The sequence below is a fragment of the Nicotiana sylvestris genome, chromosome 11, assembly GCF_000393655.2.
Source record: "Nicotiana sylvestris chromosome 11, ASM39365v2, whole genome shotgun sequence".
Classification (NCBI taxonomy): Eukaryota; Viridiplantae; Streptophyta; class Magnoliopsida; order Solanales; family Solanaceae; genus Nicotiana; species Nicotiana sylvestris.
In genome coordinates this window covers 71,008,642-71,029,871 of record NC_091067.1, presented here as the reverse complement: position 1 = coordinate 71,029,871, position 21,230 = coordinate 71,008,642, and the positions used below count along the sequence as shown (strand labels likewise).

General features: G+C 39.9%; 1 protein-coding gene across 1 annotated transcript; it reads right to left on the bottom strand.

Annotated features, from left to right (window-relative positions):
• Positions 1-8,323: 8,323 nt before the first annotated feature.
• On the bottom strand, positions 8,324-10,477 carry LOC138881151 (uncharacterized). The gene is made up of 4 exons (XM_070161355.1): positions 10,192-10,477; positions 9,762-10,105; positions 9,066-9,293; positions 8,324-8,464 (listed from the first exon to the last, which is right to left on the bottom strand). The coding sequence occupies exons 1-4, from the start codon at positions 10,475-10,477 to the stop codon at positions 8,324-8,326; spliced, it is 999 nt and encodes a 332-aa protein (XP_070017456.1).
• Between the last annotated feature and the right edge of the window lie 10,753 nt (positions 10,478-21,230).

Sequence of the window (21,230 nt, the reverse complement as noted above, 5' to 3'; positions counted from 1 at the left end):
TCCTGTAGTCCCAAATGTAAATACTCGGGGAAATCTCAGTATCCTCAATATATGTGCTGGGGATCTCTGGGTATCCCGAGGATCTCTTAGTATCCTCAATATATGTGCTGGGGATCTCTTAGTTCCTCAATATATGTGCTGGGGATCTCTCGGTATCCCGATGATCTCTTAGTATCCTCAATATATGTGCTGGGGATCTCTCGGTATCCCGCACTACATTCCAAATCAATATATGTGCAGGGGATCTCCCGGAATACTCATCCGTAGTCCCAAAATAAAAACACAATAATCTCAAGGAAAGAATCCACAGTTTCATTCAAGTCCATACCAAGAAAACATAGACTTCTATTCTAACATGCTGCACAAAATTCACGTAAACAATTTAAGCAGATAGGACAGTTAATTCACGTAATCATGCTTCCCTATACTACACAGTAGGCTTAAAGTACAAGTAATGTTCAAGAAGAAAGAAACACACAGTTAATTTACTTAATGAAAGGGTTTCCAACAATTAGCACGTGTACGAACTCATCACCTCACGTACACAGTATTCATATAACAACAATACCAAATCCTAGGGGGGATGTCTCCCACACAAGGTTGGACAAGCCACTTACCTCGAACCCGCTCAATCAACTCAATACCACGTTCTTGCCACGAGTATCCGACTTCCAATGACCCAAATCTATTCAAAGTAATTGCATAATGTAAATATAACTTCAAGTAACTAATTCAACTAATTAATTTGAAGCTAATATGCGAAATTAGGAAAATCTCCCAAAAAGTCCCCCGAGCCCACGTCTCGGAATCGGGTAAAATTTACAAATTCGGAATCCTCACACTCTCACGAGTTCATATATACAGAAGTTACTCCAATCCAACATCAAAATCTTGATCAAAACTCCAAAATTAGGTCTAAGAAATCGAATTTAAAGGATGAATTTAAGCATAGATTAGTGGAAATTAATCAAAACAGAGTAAGAATTACTTACCCAAAATATCAAAGTGAAAATCTCTCTCAAAATTGCCAATCCCGAGCTCCCAAATCAATTTTCCAAGTTTTGAGACTAAACCCTCGTTCTGCCTCTTTTCTGAATAGTGGAACCGCATCTGCGACTCTAGGACCGCACATGCGGTTCCACTTCTGTGGCTCTAGGACCGCACCTGCGGTCCCGCTTCTGCATAGACCAAGTCGTAACTGCGACTTTTCATTAAACACAAATTTTTGCACCTGCGACTTCCTTTCCGCAAATGCGGTGCCTCTTATGCGGTGCATGGGCCGCATCTACGACCTAAGCCCAAATGCCTCAGACCGCACCTGCGGTCCTCCTATCGCTTCTACGGTCCAATACATGCAAGTGCGATTATGACAGGTTCAACCAACTTCATCTTTATCCTAAGTCCAATTCAACTTCCGTTAAGCACCCAAAACTCACCCGAGGCCCCCGGGACCTCAACCAAACCTGCCAACCAATCCTGAAACATCATACGAACTTATTCCAACCTTCGAATCACATAAGGATTTCCAAAACTTTTAATTTCTGCTTTCGATCAAAAAGTCTATCAAACCTCGTCCGAATGACCTGAAATTTTGTACACACATCACATTCAACACTACGGAGCTACTCCAACTCTCGAAATTCCATTCTGACCCCTAGATCAAAATCTCACTATTGAACCGAAAACTTCAAAAACTCAACTTTCAACATTTCAAGCCTAAATAAGCTACGGACCTCCAAAACACAATCTGAACACGCCCCTAAGCCCGAAATCACCCAACGGATCTTATGGAACCAACAGAATTTCATTCTGAGGTCGTCTTCACACTGCTCCGACTACGGTCTAAATTCTAAAGCTTAAACTCTTATTTAGGGACTAAGTGTCCCAAAACACTCCGAAACACCAAACGAATACTCCCGTCAATTCACAATAGCTGAAATAAACATAGGGAAAACAGTTAATAGGGGATCGGGGTATTAACTCTTAAAACGACTGGCCGGGTCGTTACATCCCCCGATACTTAAACATTCGTTCGTCCTCAAACGAGCATAGAGACATACCTTAAATAGTGAAAAGATGAGGGTAACAATTGGTGCATATCCCTCTCGGTCTCCCAGGTCGCCTCATCGACCGGCTGACCCCGCCATTGAACCTTCACTAACGCAATATTCTTTGACCTCAGCTTTGGAACCTGCCTGTCCAATATCGCCACCGGCTCCTCAACATAAGATAGATCCATGTTCAACTGAATTGAGCTGAAATCAAACACGTGCAACAGATCACTATGATACCTCCGGAGCATCAAAACATGAAATACCGGATCAACTTCTGCCAAGCTGGGAGGTAAGGCAAGCTCATAAGAAACCTCCCCAACCCGTCTCAATATCTCAAAAGGACTAATAAACCTCGGACTCAATTTCCCTTTCTTCCCAATCTCATAACGCCTTTCATAGGCAAAACCCGAAGCAAGACCCGCTCTCCAACCGTGTAGAAAACATCACGAACTTTCCGGTCCTCACAACTCTTCTATCTGGATTGGGCTGTACGGAGTCTATCCTGAATCACCTTAACCTTCTCCAAAGCATCCTAAACCAAGTCTGTGCCCAATAATCTAGCCTCAGCCGGCTCAAACCAACCCACCGGGGATCTACATCGCCTACCATATAAAGCCTCATATAGTTCCATCTGAATGCTGGACTGATAACTGTTGTTGTAGGAAAATTCCGCTAATGGCAAGAACTGATCCCAAGAACCTCCAAACTCCATTACACATGCATGGAGCATATCTTCAAGAATCTAAATAGTGCGCTCGGACTGTCCGTCCGTCTGGGGGTGAAATGCTGTACTCAACTCCACCCGAGTACCCAACTCATGCTGTACAGCCCTCTAAAATCGTGATGTGAATTGAGTACCTCTATCTGAAATGATGGAAACTGGAATACCATGCAGACAAACAATCTCCCGAATATAAATCTTCGTTAACCGCTCCGAAGAATATGTTGTACACACAGGAATGAAATGCGCGGACTTGGTCAGCCGATCCACAATCACCCAAATGGCATCGAACTTCCTCAAAGCCCGTGGGAGTCCAACTATGAAGTCCATGGTGATCCTCTCCCACTTTCACTCCGAAATCTCTATCTGCAGAAGCAACCCACCCGGTCTCTGGTGCTCATACTTCACCTGCTGACAATTGAGGCACCGAGTAATGCTGTCTTAAATCCTGGTACATCTTCGCGGCACCTTGATGGATAGAATACCGCGAATTGTGGGCCTCCTCTAGAATCAACTCTTGAAGCCCATCAATATTAGGTACACAAACCCGACCCTACATCCTCAATACCCCATCATCCCCAATGGTCACATCTCTGGCATCACCATGCAGAACCTTGTCCTTGAGGACAAGAAAATGAGGGTCATCAAACTGACGCTCCCAAATACGATCAAACAAGGAAGACTGAGAAACCACACAAGCAAGGACCCGACTGGGCTCCGAAAGATCCAATCTCACAAAATGACGGGCTAAGGCCTGAACATCCATCGCCATAGGCCTCTCTGCCACTGGCAAATAAGCCAAACTCCCTAAATTCTTTGCCCGATGACTCAAAGCATCGACCACTACATTGGCCTTGCCTGGTGATACAAGATAGTGATATCATAGTCCTTCAGCAACTCTAACCACCTCCTATGGCACAAATTAAGGTCTTTCTGCTTGAATAGATGCTGCAAACTCCGGTGATCAGTAAAAACCTCACAAGGCACACCATACAATTAATGATGCTAGATCTTCATGGCGTGAACAATAGCATCAAACTCAAGATCATGGATAGGATAATTCTTATCATGTACCTTAAACTGTCTGGACGGGTAGGCAATCACCCTACCGTCCTGCATCAATACCGCTCCAAGGTCAATCCTCTAAGCCTCAAAATAGACAGTATAAGACCTAAACTTGTAGGCAATATCAAAACTGGGGTTGTAGTCAAAGCTGTCTTGAGCTTCTAGAAGCTCTCTTCACACTCTTCCGTCCACTGGAACGGAGCACCCTTCTAGGTGAGTCTGGTCATAGGTGCAACAATAGATGAAAATCCCTCAACAAATTGAAGGTAATAACCCACCAAACTAAGAAAAATACGGATCTCTGTAGCTGAGGATGGTCTGGGCCAACTCTGCACTACTTCCACTTTCTTCGGATCCACCTTTATCCCCTCACTTGACACCACTGACCCAAGAATGCCACGGAATCCAACCAAAACTCATATTTCGAGAACTTTGCATATAAGTTTTCTCTGAAAGTCTGAAGCACTGTCCTCAGGTGCTGCTCATGATCCTCCCGACTCCAGGAATATACCAGAATATCATCAACAAGGACAATGACGAACAAGTCAAGATATGGCTGGAACATACTATGTATCAAATGCATGAAGGCTGTTGGGGCATTGGTCAGCCCAAATGACATAACAAGGAACTCGTAATGACCATACTGAGTCCTAAAAGCAGTCTTCGGGATATTTGGCTCCCGAATCTTCAACTAATGGAAGCCTGAACGCAAGTCAATCTTAGAAAACACTAGTTCACCCTGTAGCTGGTAAAAAAAATCATCAATACGAGGCAAAGGATAACGGTTCTTCACTGTAACTTTATTCAACTAGCGATAATCAATGCACATACGCATAGAACCATCCTTTTTCTTCACAAACAAGACAGAAGCACCCTAGGGTGATACACTGGGCCGAATAAAACCCTTATCAAGCAATTCCTGCAACTGATCCTTCAACTCCTTCAACTCAAGAGGGGCCATATGATACGAAGGAATAGAAATGGGCTGTGGTCCCGACAACAAATCAGTGCCAAAATCAATATCTCTATCAGGCGGCATGCCTAGAAGATCAGCTAGAAACACATTAGAGAAATCCCGTACTACTGGGACTAAATCAACTATAAAGGTATCAATGCTAACATCTCTCACATAGGCTAGATACCCGTCACTAATGTTTTATACGTCAATACCACATAGGGGGGGGTGATTTGTGTGGTATCCAATTTTTTGCTTAAATTGATTATGGAAGGACCTGGTTCTTCTATGTGTTCCTTTTACTACTGTTGTGAAATAATAAATGTAGAAAGTAAAGAACACAAGTATTTTATGTGGAAAACACCCGACTCAAAAGGTGAAAAAACCACGACCTACTACTCAGTAGGATTTCCCCCAACACTTCACTAAATCACGGAGCCAAAATAGCATTTACAAAACTCTTTGTAAACCTAAGGATTAACTCTAATCCCATTGTAGCAACCAGCCTCTAACTGTTGCTACAACTTCAAGTTAACTCTAACTTGAATACTCAAAATACCGATTACAATTGCTTCTAGATAAAGCTGAAAGGTACAATATGAAAACACCTACTACAATTGAACTAGAAATAAAGAAAGACACATAAAACTCTTTATGGAGCTGGTTCTTCAATCTGGTTCATGTAGCTTCAGGTTTGCATACTTGAATCACATACGAACTGCTTACAAAAGCCTTGCTAATTTGCTCTCAATTCACATTTAACTTCTGCATTTTTGTGCAACACCTGTAATGTGAGAACATCCTGCAATTTATAGAGTTAGTAGATGAAGAAATAACTAGTGTTCTGATGTAACTCTTCCTTGATGGAAGAGTTCTAGTTGATTTCAACTTCTAACTCCTTCCCTATCTTGGATAGTGTTCTCTTTAATTAAGGAGTCCTTCTCCTTATCAATTATGCAACCTTTTCGATCAGGAGATATTAAATACACCAAGTTAAGCTTATCTCTTTCACGTGCAATCCACATGCTCGAATATGCCCATTTTTGTGCACCTGAGGGATGGAACTGGTTCATGTTTGAGTTCCTTTGTCAATCTTCAAAACTCAACCTTTACTTGAGCAACAAATTCCCCCTTTTTGATAATGACAAACTCTGTGCTTTTCATACACTTAGGCCCCTCCAGAACTCAGCTCAACATCAATGCAAAGTTAGAAATTTTTCACTTATCATCAAGGACTATGTACATTAGGTTATAAACATCACTGTTCAAAGTGTAAAGCACAACCTTTTCCCCCCTTTTGGCATCATCGAAAAGTTGCATAAAATGTGAGATAACCAGATTTTAAAACTTACTCATGGCCACTGGGGCTATTTCAAATGCAATCATGAATTAATCATTATAGATCAAACTAAGAATTTTAACCATCAAAGAAATATAAACAAACAGTTAGAGCAAAAGACAGTGAATTTTATTGATGATTGATAAGATTCTACCACAAAACATAAGAAGAAATAAAAATACTAAAAACATGAGCAAAAGAAACAAAAAATCTTGAACTGGGTCACTGGTTAATCTACGCTAGGCTAGGAGGCTTAAGGCTGGGAAGAACTAGGTACTTGGTTTTTGACTTGGAGGAGTTTCAGCATACCTTGAAGAATACCATCATTCTTCTCTTTTTCTCTTGCCAGCTAAGTTTCTGAGAGTATCTCTCTTAGTCTCCACCTCAACCAACCTCTTCTTCAGCCTTTCAATCTCAACATCCTTAGCCCCACTTTCTTGCACCAAGGCTTTGACCTTGCTATTCACCGGTGCCTTTTGGATGAACTAGGTCATTTAGGAGTGACATTGACTTCATAATTGCCAACAAGCAGAGTATTAACCCAAAAATGATCCATGCTTGTACTAACCTCCCATTTTTCATAGGTACATTGAAATATGCAAGCACGGTTGTGAAAATGAAGCCATAGGGAATGGTATGAGTTTTGGTTCCATTGATAACTCAATCAAGAAGCTGGATTATAGCTTTTTGTCACTTTTTTCTGGAGGTTTGTGAGGGTTTCCTCTACAAATGAACCAAGTTCACCTCCCCAAACAACTGTTGCACCTGCGTCTTTGGTTAAACTCATAGGAGTGGGTGAAGAATCAACCACTCCCATCACCCTTGCATTTTTTTTCATTTTTACCACCAACTTCTTCAGATTCTGTAGTCTCAACACCTGCTATAGATCCTACAAATCTATTTTCCAAATTTACAGCAACTTTAGAAATTGTCTCAGGAGAAACTTTAGAATCAGAAGATACCTGTTCAGTTTTGGAAGAACCATTTTCTTCCCCCTAAGTAGCAGACTTAAAAGAATCTAGGTAATTTAATTCAGTTAGGAGTCTTGAACGTAACTGGTTCACTTGTAACAGATAATTTCAAAAGAACTTTGGTATTTGGTAGGACTCTGCTCATGATCCAAATATAGTTATTTCAAATTATGTAGAGTGTAGAAAACATACCGTGTTATCTTGATAAACCAGGTTCTTCACTGATAATTCTCTTGTGTAAGTCTAAATTTGCCAAAATAGAGAAAATATCATTAGAGATTAATGAGTCATTTTAACACATGGCACAAGAGTATACTATGGAAAGTATAAGACTTAGCAAGATTTAATCTAATTATACACAATTTACAAACTTTCTAACCAAATAATTTTTTTCAATTTTTCATTTTTTTGTTTAACCTTGAACCAGTCCTTTTAGGTGATCTTAATCATCCCTAATTCCAACCTGTGCCTCTCAAGGTGATCTCTACTTAAGGATTTTGAGAAGATGTCAGCAATTTGCTTGCCAGTAGCACAAAAATCCACGGTGATCAAGCCTTTCTCATAGTTGTCCCTTATGAAATGGTGCCTAACATCTATGTGCTTAGTTCTCTTATGATGAACTGATTTCATTGTCATACTAATAGCACTAGTATTATCACAAAAAATAGGGATGCAACTAACATCAATTCCGAAATCCATCAACTACTGTTTGATCCACAACAATTGAGCACAACATGAAGTAGCAACAATATACTCAGCTTCAGTAGTGGATAAGGCCATTGAATTTTGCTTTTTAGTAGCCCATGACACAAGACATGAACCAAGGAAGTATGCCATACCTGAGGTGCTCTTCCTATCCACAAGGAAACATGCATAGTTAGCATCAACATATCCCACTAGATTAAAGTTACTACCTTTTGGATACCAAAGACAAAGGTCAATAGTGCCTTTCAAGTATCTCAATATTCTCTTGACACAACCAAGTGGTATTCCTTTGGATTTGCTTGAAATCGAGCACAAAGCCCTATACTAAAAATAATGTCAGGTCTGCTAGCAGTAAGATACAAAAGAGAACCAATCATTCCCCTATACAACTTCTGATCAATAGATGAACCAGGTTCATCTATATCCAATTTCTTTGGATGTTCCTTCCTGGTTTTGTTACTAAGGAATAGGTTCATGGACAGGTTCTCTCGAGGTTTGGGGATCAGTTCCTCTCTAGTCAGTTCCTCCTGTCATGTTGCCCTTGGTGGAAGGACCTGTTCCATCACCTCTTCCTTCTTGTAATACATCTTCAGGCTGGACTATGGTTTCACCATTTGAATTTCTTATCAGCCCAATCTCTTCATTATCTTGTTCCTTCCTCTCAGAAAGAATGTTAGTTTTTTTAAAAAAAAAATAACATATACATTTTTTCTACACACATAGTTTTTTTTACTGTATATCTTATAAGCTTTACTATGTGTAGAATATCCCACGAATACTCCATCATCACTTCTGGGATCATACTTACCTAGGGGGTCCTTGTCATTATTGTGGACAAAGAACTTTCATCTAATTGCCCTAAGATGGGATATATTTAGCTTTCTCCCTTTAAGTGACTCATAGGGAATCTTCTTAACAAGAGGTCTAGTCATACAACTATTTATGATGTAGCATGCCAAAATTCAGAAAACTTAGCATTTTCAAATTCAGTTCCATGATCAGACCTAATTGATCCAAGTTGATTACCTAGTTGTTTCTGAGTTTTTCTAACAAAAGAAGTAAACATGTCAAATGCTTCATCTTTAGATGTTAAAAACAATGTCCAAGTAAACCTAGAGTAATCATCAACAAGCACTATCACATATCTTTTACCACCTCTGCTTAATGTTCTCATTGGACCACAAAGATCCATATGGACCAGTTCTATCGTCCTAGATGTGCTTACCATTTTCTTGCTTTTAAAAGATGATCTTACCTGCTTCCCCCTTACACAGACCTCACAAACTTTATTTTCCTTGAACTTGATTCTATGTAACCCTATCACCAGGTCCTTGGATACTAATTTGTTGAGTTGATTCAGACTTGCATGACCAAGTCTTTTGTGCCACAGGAGGGGATCATTGTCCAACACACTCAAGCAAGTGAGTTCCTTTTCTGAAAGAGTCGACAAATCTGCAATGTAAATATTGTTAACTCTTTTTCCCTGCAAAACAATCTTGTCAGTGGTAACATTAATCACAAAACATTTGGTAGAGTTGAATGCTACCAAGTTACTCTATCACACAATTTTGATTGTCTTATTAGGCTGTATTTTAGGCCATCTATCAAGTAGACATTCTCAATAGAGTGAGAATTAGTCTTACCTACCTTTCCAACCCCAATGATCTCACCTTTCTTCCCATTTCCAAAGGAGACATTACCTCCTTTGAGGTCCTCAAGTAAAAGGAACTGGTTCTCGCTTCCTGTCATATGCTTTGAGCAGCCACGATCCATGTACCATATTTGGCTGCTCCCCTTCACTTAGACTCGCAAAAGGAAATCAGGGGTTAGTCTTAGGAACCCAAACTAGTTTGGGTCCCTTTCTATAGGCAAAAGGGTGAATCAGATTCTTTTTAGCCCAACCTGATAGCCTATTTTTCCCTTGAATAAATTCTTTATTCTTTTGACTAGCCTTTTCTTTTGCAATAAATTCAGATTTATAGTGACCAGTTTTACCACAATGTGTACAAATTATGTTCTCAGGAAGTGTGAGGTACTTGCTTTTGGGATCCCACTTAGGTGCAGGGGTCCCGTAGCTAAGTCCTCTCTTATTGCTACTATGGTGTTCATGTAGCCATGAAAGTGCATCAGAGGACCTATTCCATTTACAGGTTCTGTCTAGCTCGTGATTAACCTTGTTTAGATCCTTCTTAAGGACTCTTATCTGCTCATCTCTTTTGTACAACTCATCTTTCATTTTTCCTACATTTTCTTCTAAAGTGAGTTGTATGTGATCAGCTTTCTTTTTACCAGTTCCTAATTTCAATTTTAGATTTTTAGACCTAAGCTCTAGGATAGTGGTGTCAGTTCATGAACCTGGTTCTTTAACTCAGCATTTTTACTTTCATTTTTACTAGCCCTAAGTTCATGATTTTTGCACTTAGCATTCAAAATCACACACTCCTTAGACAACTGTTCCTTTTCATTATTTAGATCCTTAGATTCATAAATGAAATCCAGTAGTAACTCAGATAGCCTTTCTTTAGACAAAAAATTAATCTTGTCTTTGAGATGAATTATACTTACTTCTAATTTCTCATCAGATTCTCCAACTGCCATAAGTGCTTGTTCATCTGCATCTTCACCCTTTGAGTCTTCATCTGAGCTTTCTCGCCAGGCAGCAATCATAGCCTTTGTTGATCCTTTGTTCTTCTTGGGTTGAATCTGTTCCTTCTTCCTATTCCTTCGTTAAGCTCTTTTCTTCTTTCATTCAATTTCCCATTGAGGGCAGTTTTTGATGTGGTGATCAGTCTTCCCACACTTGTAACACCCCTCATTGGTTTGTTTTTCAGGAACCCTTGGTTTGCTGTAGCTTCCACTTCTTGAAGGACCATTGTTGATACCTAATTTTTTTCTATGTATTTTTACATGTAAATACTTTCAAAATAGCATATATATATGCATATATAAGCATGTCCAAGAGTTTCAATAATTTTCCTAATTTCTAAAAGATTTTTAAACTGATTTATTACCTATTTTAGCAGTACAAAAACGAATAATTATTCCTAAAATTATCATTTTGATGAATAACTTACTTTATTCTTATATTTATACCAAAATATAGCTAGGGTAATTTTTATACATTTTTTACAAATTTATTTGGTATTTTAAAAGCTAAATTGCAATTTTAGCCTATTTTAAGATTAGTAGCATTTTATAATTATGAAATTGGTTCCGATATTTTTAAATTAATATTTATATATTATTAATTGACTCAATACTTTTAATTTATTTTCAAAAGTCATTTTTACTATTTTTATAAAATAAAAGGGGAAAAACTGGCTATTTAAAATCTGGCCCTATTTCATTTCAATTATAGCCCAAATTGATCCCCCCTAATTGACCCAATTTTGAATCCCAAACGGACTGGCCCAATTTCTATTTAACCCGACCCCTAACCCGTTTATCCAACCTGCCCGACTCCCTTTTTAATCTAGGCCGTTGATCATTTTGATCAATGGCCATGAATTCCCCTTTCCTTTTTTAATCTGCCCACACCCCTAACCCTACCTCATTTTCTTTCTATCAGCCTCCTCTGAACACCCTCCCTCTCTCAAACTCTCTCGAAGGTTCTTGAAACCCTCATCGTCTTCTACCATTTTCAACCTCAATCTCACCAGAATCTATGGCCTCTTAGGCCATGGATGGCCTATACTCACCTCCCTCCGCTCTTAAACCCTTGGTGTTCGAAGTTTCGAGGTCTGACCTTGATGGTGTCCGTTCAGATCTTCTCCGATTCAAGGTTCTATGGCCCCTCCAACCTTGCTCCGGCGTATCCAAGCATTATGAGCCTATGTCTGACTTATCCGACTCATATCAGACCTTTTCCAAGACTTTCTCGCTTTAGGGTTCCTCTGAAATCCTAGATATTCGAGGTTTTATCTGATTATTTTCTTAAATCAGTTCTATATCTGTGCTCTACTTGAGTTCTTAAACGTTTTCCCCAATTTTTCTTTCAAAAATTACTGCTCCTCGATTTAGGGTTTCTGAAAAGTTCAAAATGTTTCTCCCACTTTTCTGTTCCTTTTTCTTTGTGTGTATTTGTCACGCATGTGCTTCTACTACTTTCTTATGTTTTTTTCTACTTTATATGTTCTTCTGTGCCTTGTCTTTCTACCGTGTTTCTACACCATGCTCGCATGTTCATCCTGCTGTGTTTTCGTATATGTCTTGTTGATATACTTTTCTGGTATTTTGTGTTCTCCTACTGTATGTATTTCCTACTGAGTTCTTAAGTTCTTTGTTTTCCTTTTACTGGACCTTTGTTTGAGTTCCCTTTAAACATGTTTCTTCTACTATTTTCTTAAATGATATACTATCTCTTTTCTTTTCTGAACCCTGTTTAAGTCCCTTCTAAAAGATTTTTCTTAAACATGTTCCCTCTACTCTCACTATGCTTCGAATAAGTTTCTTCACTCTGTTGCTTCAAACTCACTATTGTATATGTTTGTTTTCTCATGAGTCTCTGAAAGAAACCTCTGAGCCTGTTTCAATTATTTGCCTCCTTGTCTCTGTGTCTGATTCAAGTTGGGAAACCCTAGAATTTGGGGGTTTTGGCGAGTTTTGATCTTGTGTTTGGACTAGGGTTCTATTTTGGATCCCTTGACTCTCTTAGACTCATCCTGAGTCTGTGAACTAAGTTTGAATCTCTTTGTTTACGACTCTGAACTTTCTCTCCTATGCTAGACTCTTCTACTGATTAGCATGACAACTCTTCATGCTTAAGCATGACTGTATGTTTTTATATGTGTGATGAATTCTTTCTTCTGAAAAGGTTTTCCAACTTATGATTGATTCAGAATCCTTTTTTTAGGTTTGATTGATTGTTACCTTAAGTAAAACCTTTCTTCACCTTTTCTGACTGGATTCATTCATACCAAAATTCAGGCTTTGTGATTTACTAGCTGTTAATTGATTTCCTTTCCTTATTTGCACAAATCGTGTGCTACCAGACTTTTGCCTTAAATAAATCTCTATGTATTTACCCTTCTTGTACTGCTTTGGAAAATGTTTTGATCAATCCCTTTCCTTAATTATTTTACCCGTTTGAAATCAGAATCCCTCAATTAAAGGAGAACTTTTGTAATTGATTTTAAAACTATTCTCCTGCCTTATTCTGCTTGCCTTCTACACTATAAAAGGGGCACGACTCCTTTCTCACCAACACACTCTCAATTTAACACTTTTATACTACTCAAGTATCATAGTTCTCTAATCATAGCATTCTAACTATTTGCTTACACTTTGGCTTCATAAGACTACTGCTTTCTTTTCTTGTGTCCCTGAAACTGGTATGTTCTAGTTTGATTTTCAGCCTCATCCCAATGTGTTTATTTTACAGCTTCTACACCCGTCTGTTTTACTGCCTATGTTTAATGTTTATTAGCATATGTTTCTACTGTGAATCCCTGCACCCCTATCCCCTTCTATGTGTTTGAGTTGAAGTTCAGAACATGGAAACATCCAAGTTGTTGCTCATGTCTGGACTTGATCCCTTAGGGGATCCTAACTCCCAAACAATATGGCTAACAGGCTGGTTGGGGTGTGCCGACACTCCAATTGCTAGGTATGACCACTAGCTTTTCTTGGCTTTCCCCCAGAATCCCCTCTCTGCACTTACACTCTCTCTTAGATTCTAAGTTCTGCCCCCCTCCAATGAGCCTTGCTTTGGGACCTTGAGTTCCCTTTGAACTTGGACATTCGAAGGCTGGACCTTCCACACTGCACTATAACTCAATTCTGCAATATATTTGGGTGTAAGCACTACCCGGAGTCCACTTGAGACTCTTAGGGAACTCTGACACATCCCAAATAAGAGAAAGGCTTTGGAAATTTGATCTTCGGAGTTGGTTTGCTTCATGCTTCAGACAGAAGTCTGAATCAGGCTCTCCTTGGTTGGAATTTTAAGTTTCTGATGTAATTTTTATTCATTTTCTCGGGCTGTAATAATTTGTAATAACTTATGGGGGTTTTATTGAAAAGGGGAGGGTCAATCATGCTTGAAAAAAGGGTAGATATCATGTTCATAGGGAGTTGTTATATTTCTGCACTCATATCCTGCTTACAGCTGTCGCTTCTGCATTTCATATGTAGAAACCATGTCTATAGGTTTCTGCACTTCTGCATTTCATAGAAATCATGTCTATCGGTTTCTGCATTTCATATAGATTATATATCTATAAGATCTGCATTTTCACGTAGAAACCATGTCTATAGGATCTGCATTTTCACGTAGAAACCATGTCTATAGGATCTGCATTTTATATAGAAAACATGTATATAGGTTCTCCATTCCCAAACACTGCATATCATATAGATAACATGCCTATAGGACTTCATGAATTCTGCATATGCATCTATCACTAGGCAAACAATTTATAGGTTTAAATAACAATCAACATTCTAGATACCATGCCTATAGGACTTCTGCACTTCTATAAATGTTTAAAAATCAATAACACCTAGAAAGCAAGCCTATAGGAGTAATCAACCAAATCTGAATCGTCTATCTCGCTTATAAGTCTAAAAATCAGTAGTAGCATTGCTTAATATTTGCAGAACTTATGTTTTCTGTAACTAATAAGTCCTCTTCTCTAGAATCAGTATACTTCTGCATTAATAGATATCATGCCTATAGGTTTCACCTAAGCAAGCCATAAGGTAAATTAGCTAGCTAAATCAGACTTCGTTAATTACAACCAGCAAGCAGGTCTGATTCAGAATTCTTATATGAAGTATGTAACAAAACAGTCTGACTCACCCTTTTTAGTTTAATTAGACCATAATCAGTACGTGCAAGACATGCTAAACAATCTGTGTTTAAGTTGCGGAGGCCTGTTTGAGCCTTTAACTGTTATATGTTTCCCCATAACTGCTCTACTTGTTTTTGATTGTCGCCTTAGATTTTGTCCTTTTAAACCCAAAAGCCTAAATCTCCCTTCCCTTTAGGACTAGTAGTCCCAAATGCCTCCGGGACGGATATGATCGGGGCGGGTAAGAGCATGCAATAAGTAATGAAACCATTCCGCGTTTTAATACCTTAACGGGGTGGTAAAGGGTAGATATGGATATGATGATCGGTGCGCTAATCCCACGTGTAACCCCTCTTCTAAGGAGTGATTACTGGGTATTGCATTGATGTGATCCATATTATTTGTAAACCTAGGACCCCCCTCCTTTTTTCTTACTTGTTTGCTTTATTTTCAGAACTCTTTTAACTACTTCAACTTCAGCTTTTCTCTATATTCTCTCAACTTCAACTACTTGCAACCATTATGTGAAAACCCTCTTTGTATTGGAAACCCTTACGTGTCTATTTTTTGTTCGCACTTAAAGTCACAATTGTAGCATGGCCGGGAATCACACTAGTGGATCTCGAGGGATGCCTAACACCTTCCCCTCGAGATAATTTCTAGCCCTTACCCAATCTCTGGTTTTCTAAATCAAAATCCTTCTTAGTGTCCTAATGCACTTAAATCATTAGATTGTGACTCTTCAATCCAAACCCAATTCCCAAAAAGGAACGAGTTGTCCTCTCGAATGTCATAAACCCGATTTCACGAGAAAAAAGGGGGCGCGACAGCCGTTTCCTCTCATTATGTACTTCTTGAAGTCCTTTGATATCATGTTCATTTCATCCTCCTCTAGATCAACACCTTCAGTGATTCTGAATGCCAGGCTCCTTTCCTTCTTTGGTGCATCCATCTTCATGGTTTGCCTTCTAAGTTCATAGGCAGTGAGATTTCCAATTAGCTCATCCAACTTAAGAGTGGCAATGTTCTTTGATTCTTGAATAGCAGTGATTTTGCTTTCCCAAGTAACAGGCAAAACCGTTGTCAAAATTTTCTCAACCGTGTCTTCTTCAAGAATAACCCTTCCAACAGACTTAAGTTCATTTGCCAGTGTAGTGAACCTTGTATATAACTCCTGGATGGTTTCCCCTTCTTTCATGGTGAAATTCTCATATTGAGAATACAACAATGTTCCTCTGGACCTCTTCACTTGAGGTGTTCCTTCATGAGCCACTTGAAAAGTGTCCCAAATTTTCTTAGTAGTGGAACTTTGAATTTTACTGTACTCGTCTGGACCAAGTCCACACACAAGCCATTAATTGGCTTTAGCATTCTTTTCCCATTTCCTCAATTCCTCAACAGTGCAGTCAACTCTTGTTTTTGGCACTTCTACTCCTTCAGCAGTCTTCTTCATGGTAGCCAGGGGACCATCAGTGACAATGTCCCATAGCTCATAGTCTTCTCCGATGATGTGATCTCTCATTCTGTTTTTCCACCAAGAGGAGTACTGTCCATTAAAGAGTGGAGGCCTAGTGGTGGATTGCCCTTCCCAGTTTCTAGGTGGTGCACTCATCTTGATCTTTTCCTAAGGTGTTAGCCTATTAAGGATAACCTACTCTGATACCAATTGATGTTTTATACGTCAATACCACACAAGAGGGGGGGGGGGATTTGTGTGGTGTCTAATTTTTCACTTAAACTGATTATGGAAGGACCTGGTTCTTCTATGTGTTCCTTCTGCTACTGTTGCGGAATAAAAAATGTAGAAAGTAAAGAACACAAGTATTTTACATGGAAAACATCCGGCTCAAAAGGTGAAAAAACCACGACCTACTACTCAGTAGGATTTTCCCCAACACTTCACTAAATAACTAAGCCAAAACAGCATTTACAAACTCTTGTAAACCTAAGGATTACCTCTAATCCAGTTGTAGCAACCAGCCTCTAACTGTTGTGACAACTTCAAGTTAACTCTAACTTGAATACTCAAAATACTGATTACAATTGCTTCTAGATAAAGCTGAAAGGTACAATATGAAAACACCTACTACAATTGAACTAGAAATAAACAAAGACACATAAAACTCTTTATGGAGCTGGTTCTTCAATCTGTTTCATGTAGCTTCAGGTTTGCACACTTGAATCACATTCGAACTGCTTACAAAAAGACTTGTTAATTTGCTCTCAATTCACGTGTAACTTCTGCATTTTTGTGCAACACTTGTAATGTGAGAACATCCTGCAATTTATAGAGTTAGTAGATGAAGAAATAACTAGAGTTCTGATGCAACTCTTCCTTGGTGGAAGAGTTCTAGTTGATTTCAACTTCTAACTCCTTCCCTATCTTGGATAGTGTTCTCTTTGATTAAGGAGTCCCTTCTCCTTATCAATTATGCAACCTTTTCTATCAAGAGATATTAAATACACCAAGTTAAGCTTATCTCCTTCACGTGCAACCCACATGCTCGAATCTGCCCGTTTTTGTGCACTTGAGGGATGGACCTGGTTCATGTCTGAATTCCTTTGTCAATCTTCAAAACTTAACCTTTACTTGAGCCAACAGTCACACTCCTTCTCAACCATACACTAAGACTTAAGGAAGTAAATAACTCTGCTGGAAGGATGATCTAAGGTACCCCTCTACTCTACTCACTGTACACCTGGCATAACCATCATCACGGTTTTGGTGTGACAATCAAGAATAGCATAATAGGGCGACAACTAGTCCATGCCCAAGATAACATCAAAGTCTACCGTGCTGAGCAATAACAAATCGACTCTGGTCTCAAAACCACTAAGAGGAACCAAGCACGACCGATAAACGCAATCCACAACTAGAGAATCTCCCACAGGAGTAAAAACATAAACAAGGGAAGTCAAAGAATCTCGAGATATGCCCAAATGCGGGGAAAAATAAGAAAACACATAAGAATAAGTGGAGCCTGGATCGAATAAAACTGATGCATCCCTATGACAAACCAGAACAATATGTGTGATGACAGAATCAAAGGTGACAGCCTCAGTACGGGTAGGAATGGCATAATATCTAGCCTAGCCTCACCCTCTAGGGCGACCTCTACCTCCCCAACCTCCACCTCTAGCTGGCTGAGCAGGTGGGGTAGCAACTGGTGCTAAGATCATAGCCTGAGAGCTCTGCAGAGCACGCTGTGACTGAGAAGTCTGTAGAGGTGCACCCCTCCCTAGTCTAGGGCAATACCTCACCACATGGCTTATGTCACCACACTCAAAACAACCTCGCGGCTGACATGGCAGTGGGAACTGTGTGCGGTACGGGTACTCTGAAACCCCTGAAGACATGAAACACTTTGTGAAGCCTAAGATACAAACTGATCTGGCTGACCCACAAAACCTCTACCATGCCGTACTCTTCCTCCAAAATATGGCCCAGTGGGTTTCTCTGGTTTACGAGGTCTCCTCACTTCCCTATACTCTCTCTCTCCTAACCTCGTCTGTTCTCTCTCTCCTAGACCCACCTGTCCTCTACTCGATGAGAAATCCTCACCACCCACTGAACTAGGACAACATGTTGTGTCACCATAACACATGGAACCTGACCAATGTGAACTTGTTGCTCTAGAGTGGGGGCGGCATAAGTCTGGGTCCCGTCCCCAATTTGTGAAGTGGTTGGTACAACCTAAATCAATCCCGCCTGAACCAATGTACCAAACATGCTCAAGAACTGTGTTAAGGTCTCTTGAAGTGCTGGAGTAGTAGTAACAGTAGGCGTATCAGAAGCTTGAGCTTCAACTGGAACAGCTGATGGCTCTTCTGTAGCAGCTCGCACGTGTGCTCTTGCTGCACCGCGTGTACGTCCTCGGTCTCTACCCCGGCCGCGACCTATGACGGCTCTCACAGGGGGTGTGGGTGTTTGGTCACCTCCGGTAGCACGTGTTCTCAACATCTGTGAAAGAATGGAAGACAGAGGTTTAGGATTGTGATGTCAAAAATCTGGCATGACAGGGAAATCAAATGAAGTGGAATTTCCTAACGGTTACATAGCCTCTCGTAGATAAGTACAGACATCTCCGTATTGATCCGCCAGACTCTAATAAACTAGCTTGTGATTCATGACTCCTATGAACCTAGAGCTCTAATACCAACTTGTCACGACCCCAGTTCGCCCTCCGTGAACTATTGTGACGACACCTAGTCTCTACGACTAGGTAAGCCTAACAAATTGCGGAAAAAGAAATAACAGAATAAAACTAGCCAAAAACTGCAGAAATAACATAATGAAGCATTTAAGATGCTGCTCGGCATATAAAATACAAACTCTCAAACTGAAACTACATTTCCCAAAACCCGGAATCTCATGAAATCACAAGCTGTGGAATACCTACAAGGTGTTCTAACTCCAGAGTGTCTAAACAAAAGAAAAAGTATAGAAGGGTTGTAACTAAAAGAGAGAGAGTAGATAGGGACTCCTCGGTCTGCGGACGCGGCAGTTATACCTCAAAGTTTCTAGAGATTGCCTCGCCTAGCTAACGATATGGCTGAGTCGATATACCTGGATCTGCACACGGTAAACATGTGCAGGAAAGGGCATGAGTACACCATAGTGGTACCCAGTAAGTGCCAAGTCTAACCTCAGTCGGGTAGTGACGAGGAAGGTCAGGGCCCTACCGATTATCAATATATAAGACAAAGTAAGACAGTGTAAGGTGCAACAGTATAATCAAAACAATATCAGTAAATAAAAAAAACACAGACAATACACACTCAGTACACAGAAATATCAACAGGGGATCTCCCGGGATCCCATCCCGTAAAAATGTAAATACTCAGGGATCTCTTAGTATCCTCAATATACGTGTTGGGGATCTCTCGGTATCCCGAACTACAATCCAAATCAATATATGTGCAGGGGATCTCCTGGAATACTCATCCGTAGTCCCAAAATAAAAACACAACAACCTCAAGGAAAGAATCCACAATTTCATTCAAGTCCGTACCAAGAAATAGAGACTTCTATTCTAACATGCCGCACATAATTCACGTAAACAGTTTAAGCATATAGGACAGTTAAATTCACGTAATCATGCTTCCCTATACTACACAATAGGCTTAAAGTACAAGTAATGCTCAAGAAGAAAAAAAAAACACTGTTAATTTACTTAATGAAAACAGGTTTCCAACAATTAGCACGTGTACGCACTCATCACCTCACGTGCACCGCATTCATATACCAACAATTCCAAATCCTAGGGGGGGGAGATGTCCCCCCCACAAGGTTAGACAAGACACTTACCTCGAACGTGCTCAATCAACTCAATACCATGTTCTTGCCACGAATATCCGACTCTCAATGACCCAAATCTATTCAAAGCAATTGCATAATGTAATTATAACATCAAGTAACTAATTCAACTAATTAATTCGAAGCTAATACGCGAAATTAGGAAAATCGCCCAAAAAGTCCCCCAGGCTCACGTCTCGGAATCGGGTAAAATTTACAAATTTGGAATCCTCACACTCTCACGAGTTCATATATACAGAAGTTACTCCAATCCGACATCGAAATCTTGATCAAAACTCCAAAATTAGGCCTAAGAACTTTTCTCAATTTTTCTCCAAACGTTCACCCCAAATTCGAATTTAAAGGATGAATTTAAGCATAGATTCATGGAGATTAATCACAACCGAGTACGAATTACTTACCAAAAACACCCAGGTAAAAATATCTCTCAAAATCGCCAATCCCGAGCTCCTAAATTAATTTTCCACATTTTGAGATTAAACCCTCGTTCCGCCCCTTTTCTGAATAGTAGAATCGCATCTGTGGCTCTAGGACATCACCTGCGGTCCCGCTTCTGCGTAGACCAAGTCGCATCTACGACTTTTCATTAAACACAAATTTTTGCACCTGCGACTTCCTTTTCGCAAATGCGATGCCGCTTTTGCACTGCATGGGCCGCATCTGCGACCTAAGCCCAAAATGCCTCAGACCGCACCTGTGGTCCTCCAACCGCTTCTGCTGTCCAATACACGCAGGTGCGATTATGATAGGTTCAACCAATTTCATCTTTATCCTAAGTCCAATTCAACTTCCGTTAAACACCTGAAACTCACCCGAGGCCCCAGGGACCTCAACCAAACCTGCCAGTCAATCCTAAAACATCATACGAACTTATTCCGACCTTCGAATCACATCAAACAACGCTAAAAACACAAATTACTCTCCAATCCAAGCCTAAGGATTTCCAAAACTTCCAATTTCCATTTTCGATCAAAAAGTCTATCAAACCTCGTCCGAATGACCTAAAATTTTGCACACACGTCATATTCAATACTACAGAGCTACTCCAACTCTCGGAATTTCATTCCGACCCCTAGATCAAAATCTCACTATCGAACCGGAAACTTCAAAAACTCAACTTTCGGCATTTCAAGTCTAAATATGCTACGAACCTCCAAAACATAATCTGAACACGCACCTAAGCCCAAAATCACCCAACGGAGCAAACAGATACAACGAAATTCCATTCTGAGGTCGTCTTCACACTGCTCCGACTACGGTCCAAATTCAAAAGCTTAAACTCTTATTTAGGGACTAAATGTCCCAAAACACT

Excerpts from the sequence above, each read along its gene's own strand:
- LOC138881151 (XM_070161355.1), bottom strand. The coding sequence starts at position 10,477 with ATGATTGCTGCCTGGCGAGAAAGCTCAGATGAAGACTCAAAGGGTGAA. Across the intron at positions 10,106-10,191 it reads TAGGGCTAGTAAAAATGAAA|GAACTGGTAAAAAGAAAGCT; the intron begins GTAAAAATGCTG and ends AATTGAAATTAG. Across the intron at positions 9,294-9,761 it reads AATTTATTGCAAAAGAAAAG|GGAAAAAGAGTTAACAATAT; the intron begins GCTAGTCAAAAG and ends ATTGTTTTGCAG.